Source organism: Danio rerio, chromosome 10 (assembly GCF_052040795.2).
Source record: "Danio rerio strain M-AB ecotype USA chromosome 10, GRCz13ab, whole genome shotgun sequence".
In the NCBI taxonomy this organism is placed as follows: domain Eukaryota; kingdom Metazoa; phylum Chordata; class Actinopteri; order Cypriniformes; family Danionidae; genus Danio; species Danio rerio.
Window position 1 is genome coordinate 38,772,546 of NC_141030.1, and position 13,953 is coordinate 38,786,498.

The 13,953-nt window shown below is 35.2% G+C and overlaps 1 protein-coding gene across 1 annotated transcript in view; it reads right to left on the reverse strand.

The window, feature by feature from the left end:
- The window catches only part of zgc:110006, a 40,167-nt gene extending 26,438 nt beyond the window's left edge, over positions 1-13,729 (reverse strand). The window contains 2 exon segments of the mRNA NM_001020552.1: positions 8,142-8,275; positions 13,598-13,729. Coding sequence (NP_001018388.1) covers positions 8,142-8,268 — 127 coding nt within the window. The 5' untranslated portion in view covers positions 8,269-8,275; positions 13,598-13,729.
- Between the last annotated feature and the right edge of the window lie 224 nt (positions 13,730-13,953).

Below are 13,953 nucleotides of genomic sequence, written 5' to 3' on the forward strand. Positions count from 1 at the left end.
CCAACATATTTAGTGCATTCCTAGATGAGTGATATTATTGTCATTTTAAGACCATTTTATGTCAGCGATTATTAGTTATTTAGATTCTGTATTTACAAATTAGATTAGTTATTTAGATTCTGTAATGTCCTCAAACAAACTTTGACACTAGCGGTGTAGAATGGAATGTAAATGTCCTTGTAAAAGGACCTTGTATTACCAAGGACAGGCCCCAGCTGAACAGTTTTGGCCCTAGGTATTCAACAAGCCAAAAAAGCCTGCCCATTGGTCTTGAGAAAGCTTCGTTGACTCCCGATTAAGCCCCGGAAGTGACAGGTTAAATGCGATTGGCCCTGGCATGCACTACCACACTCCCTTTAGGCCCAACAGTGAAAACACAACTATTGTATTTGTGCTGCAAGTGTCTGGAATATTCTGTCATCCAGCCATGCCGACTCGGCTGGATAACATTCACATTCCACTGCTCTTATGTAAGAGGATGAGAGACGGCCCGTGTCTGCTTCAGGGAAACTGTTAGTCCTGAATAAGTGTGCTCGGCGGAGCAAGAAAGCAGCCAGCCATCGAGGTCTTTAAGGGCCAATATGAAAAGAAGAGTGGGTTGAGTCTTACTACACACTGTGACGAGAATAAAACCATTAAACAGAATCGCCTGGATGGACATGATGCCTTAAAGTGAGCAGAGCAGCTCGTAGAGGTGTTTTATTTCATGTCTACATATACAGCCTGACAATAGACCTGGTGTGGAAGAAATTCCCATCGCCTCTCATTAACGGTGAGAGTTGAGCTTTATCTGGGGATGTGAATATTAGGGACTTGGGATTTTAGGTTTTTCTGATTAGCCTAGCAACCACAATGAAAACACTGGCATCATGAAACAAGTTTTCCAGGGAGAAGCACCACTTGAAAGTGTAGTATGTTATATTTACATTTGACAGGTCTGTATCTTTCGGAGTCAGTTCTTCTTTTGCTCTGAAATGTACAAATAAAAAATGATACTTGGACTCACTAATTATTATTTAGGAAATAACAGCTTAAATTAGCAAAAAAGCATTACTTGATCAAAAGCAAAGTCATAATTAAAAAAAAAGTGTTCTGAATTAGTCATGGGCCGGTATAAGAATCTGTTAATATGATAACCTTGAATATATATTTTTTTTAAATCACAGTTTCACAGTACCACTGTATTGTGATTACTGCTCTAAAATATATTTTAAATGTCTGGGTAAAAAAAAAAAAAAAAAAATCCACTTTGAACACTATATATTTTATTTTGAGAAACATTTAAAATATTTTAAAGCAGTAAGCATGTCAGGCTAAATAATTCAAGTGAATCATTGACTTCTGCTGTCTCAATTAGTTTCAAAAACACTGATTTCATTACAATTTAAAACAGGATCTTTAGATATCTTTTCTGCTGGAGATACTGTTGTCCTAAAAAAAATTAAATTAAAAAACTTAAAAAACAAAAAAGTGAATCAAAAATTCTCACACATACCTTGAGAATAATATTACAGAAAATTTTGGCGGTTTTAAAACCTTGACTTTTCCAAAGCGCGGTATACCTTGAAAATGCTTATTGTCCCATGCCTATTCTGAAATCTCCATTAATATGAGGTTTTGAAGAGCTTTTGATAAAATGGATAAAAAAACTTAAAGTAATGGTGGATATTGTCAGTTTATTGTTGGGATATTGTCAGGATATTGTCAGTGGATATTGTCATTGTAGATGTAGTCTTGCTTAGCACAAGTGACTAAATGGACTAAATGGACTAAATGGACAAAAAACAACTGAAACAAGAACCGGAGCCTACAAATGCACAAAGGGACACATCTTTCCATTCTACGGGGGGGAGGGGAACAAAGAGAAACCAAACTTCCAAAGTGCACAGGCAACCTGCAAACAAAGCAGCATTTAGCTGTATAATCACAGTAACTGTCACTCACCACTAAGGGATTTGCTCATGCAAAATATGTCTGATAATCTAATAATCCATATGTATTGAAATGTATTGAAATTACAGCCAGCCTCTTTGCAATCCTTTTTTACTTTAATTGTTTAGTAGCTACGTACCGTCATTACATCAAATTTGCGCTCTGATTCTTGCTGAATAGCCAGTAAGATTGGCGACGGCCGAATTGGGCCAACGACGTCCTACAGTAACCCTACGAGAGCCAATGTGTGGAACACACCAAACTAACTAGCCTGATCGATAGACTGTCAAAGCCTGATGGCCGACTGTCGCTTGGTGATATATCAAATTGAACTCAATCTCAATATAGCAAAAGCTATGATCTTCATGCACATCTTGACAGCAGATCACGGCATCGTGATCTCCTCCGAAAGGCAAAGGGTGCTCTCATGCAGAAACTGCAAATATGCCACAAAGAAGAGACACAGAGCAGAGGATTTAACTGGGAAAAGCCTAGAAGGGACACAGATGTAGATATGCACATCTATACATAATGTTTGTGACAATGTACAACGATTACTATTTTTCTGTTCAGAGGGTTGGGTTTAGGGTTGAGGTAGTTGTTGATAAAAACAAAATTCAAAGGTAATTTAATTAATAATATGAATAATACTCTGTAAAGTTACTGTTTTTACTATGAGGGTTAGAGTGCGGGTAGACGTTAATAAAATACAAATATTAGGTAATTTAATAGATAATATAAATAATTCTTATCATCTTCCGACAACAGCTGTAGTCCTTTTAGCAACAACTGCTTTCATTGACTCGATGTGACTAATAAACACAATTACTGAATCACTATCTATCACTGAATTACTCACTAAATGATTTATTTTAAACACTTGAATGAAGTTATGAAGTGTTATGTTATTAAACGTAGCATTTTTACATGCTTTCAGTTACCAGTAACACAGAGCCATAGTTCACTGAGAAGCAACACAAACGGCTGTCCTGCTTGCAACATGATTATCTTTGATTTCAGAATTGCGCTAAAAAATTGTCTGTGTCTTTTTGCGTAGCTTGTCAGTGAACTATAGCTCTGTACAGTAAACAAACACTGCTTCATCTGAAAGCAGGTGCTGAAGATTTACTGGGTTTACTGACAAAATGCATATCAAAATAAACTTTTATTAATCTTGCAACTTTTATTAATCATGTATAATTATCTATTATACAATATATAATTATACAATTATCTATTGTCTTAATCCTTATATATAAAAGTAGTTCATGTCATGCAATAAACTACATAAATCGTTCCTGTAATTCAAGGCAAGCAATGTTTCGAATTCAAGCCCCATAAAACATTTCCCAAGCTTCTCCGTCAGGTCTAGACAGAATGAATCAAAGCGTTGTTAAAATAAGCAGTCTGGCTGCTGCAGTTATGCTGCATGGGGAAAAAACTGCAGCCCTAAAGCCATCCGTTTTCAAACATCCTCATCCAAGAAACCTGAAAAAAACCCTACATTCTGCGATTTCCCTTTCCTCATGTAGTGTGCATTTCTTTCAACCGTTTTTTTTTTTTTTTGTTAAACCAAAGACTAACCACTCTCTTATACTTCTCTAAATGCTTTAACAATGCAGCCGACTTCCTGTGTGTGTTCTCAACATGCATGCAGAAAAACAGTGGCCATATATTCTCTCACTGTAGCTGATGAAACAGAAAAGCAGAACCGACCAGCATTCATGACATATGATAAAAATAAGACCTCTGCTGCTTCCGAAACAAAACATTTTGACCTAAAAATGACCTCAAATTTCATCAGTTTGCCTGTCTGAAGAAAAAAGGAGGCAGGCAAATATGGAGCCCGATCAGTCTCAAAAATAATACATTTATTAAATAAAATTTATTCGATTCACATTCCAATTTGTAAATTTAAAACACAATTCAGAAATACAACACATAATTTGTGAATAATAAATATTTTGACCAAATGATATGAATTTGGGTATTTTTAAATCGTATTTTGAATTCACGAATTGGATTTGTGTTTTTTTTTATCATGTTTTAAATTTACAGATTGGATTTGTGTATTTTCGAATCGCTTTTTGAATTTACAAATTGGATGTGTATTTTCAAATTTGGTTAAATTTACAGATTTGATTTGAGTAATTTTCAAATCATGTTTTGAAATTACAGATTGGATTGGTGTATTTTAGAATCGGGTTTTAAATTTATGGATTGGATTTGTTTATTTTCAGATCGCATTTTGAATTTACGTACTGGATTTGTGTATTTTTGAATCGTGTTTTGATTTAATGGATTGGATTTGTATATTTTCAAATCAGGTTTTGAATTTACGGATTGGATTTGTGTATTTTTGAATAATGTTTTGAATTTAAGGATTGGATTTGTGTATTATCTAATCATGTTTTACATTTACAGATTGGATTGGTGTATTTTCGAATCATGTTTTGAATTTATGAATTGAATTTGCGTATTGATGAATCATGTTTTGAATTTATGAACTGAATTTGCGTATTGATGAATCATGTTTTGAATTTATGAATTGAATTTGCGTATTGATGAATCATGTTTTGAATTTATGAATTGGATTTGTGTGTTTTCAAATCATGTTTTGAATTTATGAATTGGATTTATGTATTTCTGAATCGTGTTTTTTTAAATGTTAATTGTCTTGTGGATGTATGGATTATAATTTGCAAATATATTATTTTTTAGACTCATCTGGCTCTATAGAAAAGTGAATATGGACAAAACAATGAACAACTAACTTAAAGAGATAGATCACCCAAAATTGGGGTTTACCATTTACTCACATTCAAGTGGTTCTAAACTCTTATGAATTTATTTCTTCCATTTAACACCAACAAGGATATTCTGAAAACTTGGGATGAAAACAGCCATTGATATCCACAGTAGAAATCAATGGCTACAAGCTTCATCAAAATATCTTCTTTTGTGTTCAACAGAAGAAAGAAACATGTTTGGATTGTGTGAAAACAACATGTTCCCTTTAAGTTACTTATAGTCACTTCCGGAGCCAGGATGTTTTCTGAGGGTATGCAGGTGCGTGAGCAGGTGTGGGCAAATGAGCGTTCAGGTCTAAACATGCACTGTCAGCTTGTACTTGTTTACCCACGCCAAGAACGTTGGAGTGTTTTGTCAGTGGGAAGAGAGTGTATGTCGGTGGCTATCAGCCAATCAAAAGAGGGCGACCTGAGACCACAGGCCTGTCAGAGCCTCTTTAGGGGCCACAAGTGCTGTTGTGCAACACGAACTGCGGTGAATCACTTGTGAAATACAGCAGCCTGAAGCTCACCATCAGCTGGGTGTTTGTGGGCTGCCTCGTGTTCTGTGCTCTTCTGTTAAATATTCAAGAGAGGTAACCTTCTATCGCAGGCATGAATATTCAGTGCGTCTAATTCATGAGCGGACCGAGCCATTCGCCAGAGTCATGGATGCTTCCTTCTCCAGCGCAAATCCAGTGGCTTCATAAACTGGGATTATGCGTGTCACAGATAAGCAGATAAATCAGAGAAAAGTGCTAGGGGGGAAAAAAGGCAGCCTGGCTGAACAGTCATTTATTTTTGGAAATACATTGCATGACTTGCAGAAAAAAAACACAAGGATAGAATGCACGAACACACACAAACACACACACACACACACACACACACACACACAAACACAAACACAAACACACACACAAACACATAAAAAAACAATAACATCAGAATCATTAAAGAAAGGAAGTTACAAAAATGAAACAATGATAATGTTTGTGTGTTTTTTTGTAAATTGACATTCTCTCAGGAGACATTGCTAGTATGCCACACTGTTACAATGCAACAGAGCTTCTAGAAGAGAGAAAGAGAGACATTAGAAATGCAGAGGTCTTTCTGCATAGTTTCCAAGTATGTAATAGAATCCACTAGTCACGCTTCGACAACCTGACCTAGATTGGCCATTGATCAAACACAAACCACAGTATGAAGGCACAGGCTTGTACTGGCAGAACGTGACAAAATCAGTGCTAAAAGGTAAAGCTAAAAATTGGATGCACTGATAAAAAATCCTTTATGTATGAGACCAAATGTATTGTAATGTTACTGCTACTAACCGTTAATTGTCCCACAATGCAATTTGTGTGTGTGTGTGTGTGTGTGTGTGTGTGTGTGTGTGTGTGAAAAATTGCAAATGATTGGCATGCAAATACTCCTGTGAAATGAGCTTGATAACAAATTCAAAAGTGAAACTAAAATGAGCAACTTCAATACACACACTGAACACCTGTACTGCATACATTACACACCTCCCACTAATGGGAGCAAATGTGAAATGAAATATATATTTATTTGAATATTTTATGTTTTATTGTTAATTGTTGTGTAAATGTTTGTTGGACCAATTTATTGGGCTCTATTTTAACAATCTAGGCGCAAAGTCTGAAGTGCAGGGCGCACAAGCATTAAGGGCGTATTCGAATCCACTTTTGCTATTTTAAGGAAGGAAAAATTCACTCTGCGCCGTGGCACATGGTCTAACAGGGTTGAGCTTATTCTCTTAATGAGTTATAGGTGTCTTTTGAGAATAAACCAATCAGAGACTCATCTCTGATTCCTCTTAAGAGTCAGTGGTGTCGCGCTATGGTGCATTTGCTATTTACATGGGGAACTTTATAAGTAGAAGAACTGAACGCTTCACTAGCGAAAAAACAGTCAAACAGACCATCTGTGAGAATTATACTTTACTGCCTTTACTTTCACTTTCTCTCTTTTGTGGATAGGGAAACGTGTTGTACGCACAGACATCCATGAGCCTACATAATTAAGTTTTTTTTAAGCGCAAAGATTTGTTTTTTGTTATTTTTTATGAATGATTCACCCCCCTACAAAATCATTCCACTTAATCCAAATTAATAAATACTTTTCTAAACAGCAGTTTTCAAGCCATCTGGTGAAATAGTTTATATACATCGAATCATCTGGAGAAAATAGTTTATATATATATATATATATATATATATATATATATATATATATATATATATATCATAAAATCTGGTGAAATTGTGTGTGTGTGTGTGTGTGTGTATATAATTGTTTTTGGGATAAGTTTCTTGTTTACCAGTTTTTATCATTTAAAGCTGTCTTAGTCTATAATAATTTGGAAAACTAGATGGAAAAAATGTAAGTTTTTTTAAGAAAAAAAAAATTTGTTTTGTGCTTAAAGATTAATTAGATGCCGCATATAAAAATAAATTTTTCCAATGACAACAGTCACTGCAATCATAACTGTAAGCAAATAATAATGAACATCAATTTAACAGTTATGCAGCATGATGCAAATGTGACTGACTAAACACAAACTAAACTGCTCAAACTCTGACTCAACTAAAACTTGACTAATAGCTAATGAAATTAACAATACAATGATTATTATTATTATGCATAATTATTTTTATGACTTGGCATAAAAATATTATGTTTAACAGTGCATTATATTGATTTATCAGAATATTCAGTTTTAAAAAAAACTTGAAATGAAAGAGAATGGTTTGTGAGAGAAATTTACAAATGAAATTGATCAATCAAAACACCCACATCCAAAAAACAAAAGAAACAGATCACAGTTATGATAACAATATATTCCTCAAAAAACACATATATAACCGTCTAATCAAAGTCCTAAAATTTAGAATGCTTATCTACAATTAAACTTGAGAAACCTGAGGATCACATTATAACTGAAACCAACTTCAAGGAAAAATTCCAGACAAAGGTGTGTGATTCCAGAGAAGAATCTTTAAAGCCAAGATGCTTACTTCCTGCCATGACGATATAAAACCATTTGAAACACTAAGAGCTCTTTTGGGGAAGGTTCAGAGTGAAAAAATGACAGCTGCAAAGAACAAAAGTGCTGCTCCAATGAGGCCCCTCAGGAAACGCTACTCTACCCTTAATAAGCGGAGCGTTAATTAGATGCTAAAGTGCCACTTCAAAAGCTCCAGTTCATTTTTTGAGCAGCTCATGAAGCGGAAGAAACTGGGGGCTCGCTAATACATGAATAAGGGGGATATGGATGGGCGTACGGAGGAGGTTTTTACTAATTTAGAATTAGCATAATCTGAACCAGTACTGGCAAGTAGAGGACATTAAAATACTTGTACATGATTAAAAATAGACATGTATAAATAAACTTCTTACCCTCTATGCTGAGTTCAAAGCACACATGGCAGAAGGAAAGTGTTCCCGTGTCCGTTTCTAGTTTACAGATGCTGCAAATATTGTCATCGTTCAGGTCTATGTTCACAAAGTGCTCCTCTTCCTCCATGCTGCCTCTGCAAACAGAACAAAACTGATAAATCACAATTGATACTGATGAATATGCAATGCAAATCCAGTACTGGATGTCAAATTCAGTTCTGACTTAAATGGATAATTGACCCAAAAATTAAAGTTTACTTAATTTACTTGATAGATACTTAATTTACAAAAAAGATATTTTGAAGAATGTTAGCAACTGGTAACCATTGACTTTCATAGTATTTGTTTTTCCTACTATGGAAATCAGTAGTTACCTTTGTTTTTTTATATTTTTAAAAATAACTTCTTTTGATTTCAACAGAAAAAATATCTGACATTTTTGTGACAAAAGAAGGTTGAGTAAAATGTAATGTAAATGTAATGTAATGTGTATTTATATAGCGCATTTATTGTGTATGGCAATACACCCAAAGCGCTTCACAATCATGAGGGGGGTCTCTCCACACCACCACCAGTGTGCAGCATCCACTTGGATGATGCGACGGCTGCCACAGGACAACGGCGCCAGTGCGCTCACCACACACCAGCTATTGATGGAGTGGGGGGACAGTGATAGAGCCAATTTGGTGGAGAGGGGATGATTGGGAGGCCATGATCGTAAGGGCCGATAGAGGGACTTTGGCCAGGACACCGGGGTTACACCCCTGCTCTTTCACGAGAAGTGCCATGGGATTTTTAATGACCACAGAGAGTCAGGACCTCGGTTTAATGTCTCATCCGAAAGACGGCGCCCACTGACAGTTTAGTGTCCCCTTCACTTTTACTGGGGCATTAGGACTCACACAGACCACAGGTTGAGCGCCCCCTGCTGGCCTCACTAACACCACTTCCAACAGCAACCTAGTGTTCCCTAGTGGTCTCCCATCCAGGTACTGACCAGGCTCAGCCCTGCTTAGCTTCAGTGAGTAACCGGTCTTGGGCTGCAGGGTGACATGGCTGTGACAGAATTTTGGGGTGAACTATCCCTTTAACTATTCAGTTTTTAACAGTTGTTTTGCTACTGCCTATTAATTTTTGACTTTTCAGTGAGTTATGTGTCATTTTCAGGTCATTTTGCTGTAAAATTCTTAATAAAAAATGACATTAATTAAAAGGAGAGTTCACCTGTTTAACCTCAAAGAGGCTATTTTGAAGAATGGTTTAGACCAGTCACCGTTGACATCCTTATAACAAAAAAATAAACTACTATAGGTGAACGGCTGCAGGTTTCCAACCGTACTTAAAATATCATCTTTTGCTTTCAGCATAAAAAAAAAAATCAATCAATAAAAAAAAAAAAATCACAAGTTTTTTGAGTAATGATAATAAAGAGTTTTATTTCTCCAGTTTTTATAGTTTTGCTATTGCCTATTTATTTTTGACTCATCTGTGAGTTACATGTAATTTTGGGGCCATTTTACTTGTAAAGGAAAACTTTAATAAATTGGAAAATCTGAATACAAACAGATTTTTTACTTTCAGTCCTCATAAAAATGACACATTAATTAAAGGGACAGTTCACCCACAACTTTAAATTCACTCACCATTTACTCAACTATAAAAAATAGTGTATTTTCACAAGAGAAGCTATTTTAAAGAACGCTTTAGTCACAATTGACATCCTTAATACAAAAATTAAACTACTGTAGATGTGGACGGGTGCGAGTTTCCAACAGTATTTAAAATATCATCTTTTATGTTCAACAGAAAAAAATGGTAAATTTGAGTAATGATGAAAGAATTTTTGGCTGAACTATGCCTTTAATTTTCCAGTTTCTATAATTTTGCAATCGCCTATTCATTTTAACTTTCCAGTGAGTTATAAGTCATTTTCAGGCCATGTTGCTGTAAGAGAAAACTTGCTTAATAGGAAAATCTAAATGCAAACAGGTTTTTCAATTTTAGTACCCATAAAAAAATGACACATTAATTAAAAGGATAGTCACCCAAAAATGTTTTATTCACTTACATTTACTACACTATAAGAATCGTGTTTTTCCCTTCTGTTTAACCCCAAATAAGCTACTTTGAAGAATGTTGAAAACCAGTCACCATAGACATCCCTTAATCAAAAACAAGCTACTATGGATGTAAAGGGTTGTGGGTTTTCAACAGTATTTAAAAAATTGTCTTTTGTGTTCAACAGAAGACAAAAAATAGCTTTGGAACTTGCTGATGGTGAACTGCCCTTTATTAATTATGTACAATTGTTTATTATTATAAACTTTGTATAATCATTCATCACATACAGTATAGATAACATTTCAACCCTAACATCTCTGTACACATTTGATTTAACATTTAAGTAAAGCCGATAAGAAAGAATGTTGTGATAATGTTTGTCCTATATAAACATAACGCATCATCAAGATAAGAGAAAAAGAAACACGCAAAGACACAATCAGATTAACAAGACAGATGAGAAAACATGCTGTGCACAACAGGCGTTGGATGCTGCTGTGCTTCTGCAGTTTATAATGGACAGTTTTACAACATGAGAGCTGAATGGATTCCTGTGAAGCCAGAGGATTTTAGTGTCTGGTGTTTACACAACTAAATTACCTTTGCTCAAGCCTTACATAAAGCCCCTGTCCAGAATGTCACAGCCTGTTGAGTGGCCAAAATCAGTAACAATCTGGAGATAATCAGGACTCTGTCCGTCACAGCCAAACCACTGCTGTTGTGTAAAACTATTTCATAATCACACTGTGAACAATTCTAGGAAAAAACATATCTTATTTATACAATGGAATGGAATATAAGTACAGATCGACTGACATTTCATCATTAAGAGCTTTGTGAAAAGTAAATATTAAAAAACAATGATTTATCATCATACAAAATAACGATATATACATTTTCTTGTCGGCTTAGTCCCTTTAATAATTCGGGGTCGCCACAGCGGAATGAACCGCCAACTTATCCAGCAAGTTTTAACACAGCGGTTGCCCTTACAGCCGCAACCCATCTCTGGGAAACATCCACACACATCCACACACACTCATACACTACGGACAATTTAGCCTACCCAATTCACCTGTACCGCATATCTTTGGACTGTGGGGGAAACCGGAGCACCCGGAGGAAACCCACACGTAGGCAGGGAGAACATGCAAACTCCACACAGAAACGCCGAGGTTCAAACCAGCGACCCAGCAACCTTCTTGCTGTGAGGCGACAGCACTACCTACTGCGCCACTGCCTCGCCCAACGATATATAGGTAAAAATAAAAAAGTACACTTACTAATATATATATATATATATATATATATATATATATAAAGAGTAAGTGCTCATATTTATATTCATGATAAATTTAAAAAAACAACACATTGTTAAATCTAGAAGTTTGAAGAATATTTAAATATTTTAAATTATAATTAATTAGAATTTTGGGGCTGCAATATGATCTTTAAATAGAGGGGATTTTAATTATAGACATATAGGGCTGCACAATATTGGAAAATTTGACATTGTAATGTTGACATTGTAATATAAATTAATCTTTTTCTAAACTTCTTTATGCACTATTAAAATACTTTGAACTCTCTCAAAATGCTTGCATAGTCACAGGCCTTAAAAACACAAGCAATATTTACCTTTCACTCTATTATGCCTATATTCTGCAGTGTCTCCACAAATCTCATGTTTTGACCTGTGGTTCATCTATAATTCCAACCCAACATTGCATATCTTACGGTGCGACTATTGTGGACACAAATATTGCGATATAGATGTTCAAACAATATATTGTGCAGCCCTAATATACACATACATATATACACACAAGCACACACCAATATATATATACATACATACATACGCACACACACACACATATATACACACACACACACACACACACACACACACACACATTATATATATATATATATATATATATATATATATATATATATATATATATATATATATATATATATATATTATATACACACACACATATACATACACACACATTTATTTATTTTTATTTTATAAACACGCATACATGTATGTATGGATGGATGGATGGATGTATTTAGATGAATAATTATTATGTTATGCATGTCATTTTTTATGATCGGTCTAATCCTTTGCAAAATATGGATAAAGACTTTATAAAGGATCTGATAATTTAAACTCACAAATGATCATCAGATCACGTTGCAGATATCTTGGGATTTGTCTAAATTTAGTAAATTGATAATGGTTCACTCACAAACGGTTACTTTACTTCACAGTTACAGTATGTTCAACAACTTTAAAGGCATTTATTTGCACTGATATCAACATGATTACACTTTATTCTTGCTAGTATAAAAACTGTATAAATGACTTGTAGAGCTTATTTGATTCAACCACCAAATGTACTGAAACGCGTTTTTCTTCATCATTAACATCACTGTTATAGTTATTACCATGACCTTGCCCTGGTATTTTAACTGATTGTGGGAAGCCTGTATAAACAAATCTTTCTCTTTTTCTCCCCAACAGGTCCAAACAAGCCAAGAAGATTGAAGATCAGTTTTCTTTTGATCAAACATTTCTTTCTAGCTCTTTGTTTGTACCAGAGATGAAACACAGAACAGTTCAAAGCGGTGTCAAGCGTGGGCTCATGTTGAACTTCTTCTGATTATTAAAGTCTTTACACTGAATTACAATATGAGGACAAAGGCAGTTGTGTGTGTCACACCTACTGTAATGTGCTGCATAGTCAGCTCAAAAGTGCTGCACGTGTCAATGTTGACTACAAAAGCTGCCTATTTATGAGCTACAGCCTGTGGGAATATTTATTTTAGATAATTAGTTGGTATTAAGTGTCTAAAACATAGTTGTTGCTATCATTTATTATTAATGTATCAATTAGTTGTTATTATTATGTAACTGTACTAATGAACTTATCAATTGAATTAAACAAAAAAAATATTTTAGATAATCAAAACCTAAGCTTTGTATGTACATTTGACAAACAGATAATAAATACGATCTAAAACCAATGTTTGCTGTATTTAATATCAGTTTCATGTACAAACGTGAACTTTATTTGTCTAGAAAAGCGGTGTAACGTTACGATAATCAGATTAACGCGGATAAAGCTTGATTATTTTTAGTACTAAAACACTCATATGATATACCTGTTGACCAAACCCGTTTTAAACCCTCGTTATACGACAAAAGACTTTAAATACTAGTTTTCAAGACATTTAGTGTTATGATACACAGCATCAATCGAAACACAAGCGTACGTTAGATCCGTTATCTAGCTAACGATATCTCACAATAAAAAATCCCCAGAAAGCGGCACCTTCTCGAAAGGCAGACGGCACAGACAGGTGTTAATGGTGTTTATTACCTTATTCGTTACGTTGTCAGAAGAATTTTCGAGACAATCCAGGTAAAAACGGGGATATTGGTTGACCTTAGGGGTAAAGCCACGCTGGTGGAGCGGCGGGTGTTGTTATTGAAGCGGACGGCAAGCAGCTACAAGTACAGCAACGACAAAGACTGCGCTATCAGTCGGGAATAAAGCCACTCTAGTGACGCTGCTGTGTTTGGTCACGTGCTATGTGTGCGGGCCTCTCATTGGCTTTGGGATTATTAGCGAGCGGTTGGCGAGGTTATCAGAATGGATTGGCTAGGATGGGTGAGGGTAACATTTGCGTATGATTCATTACTTTTATGAGGGGAGTTTAATATTTTTTATGTGTG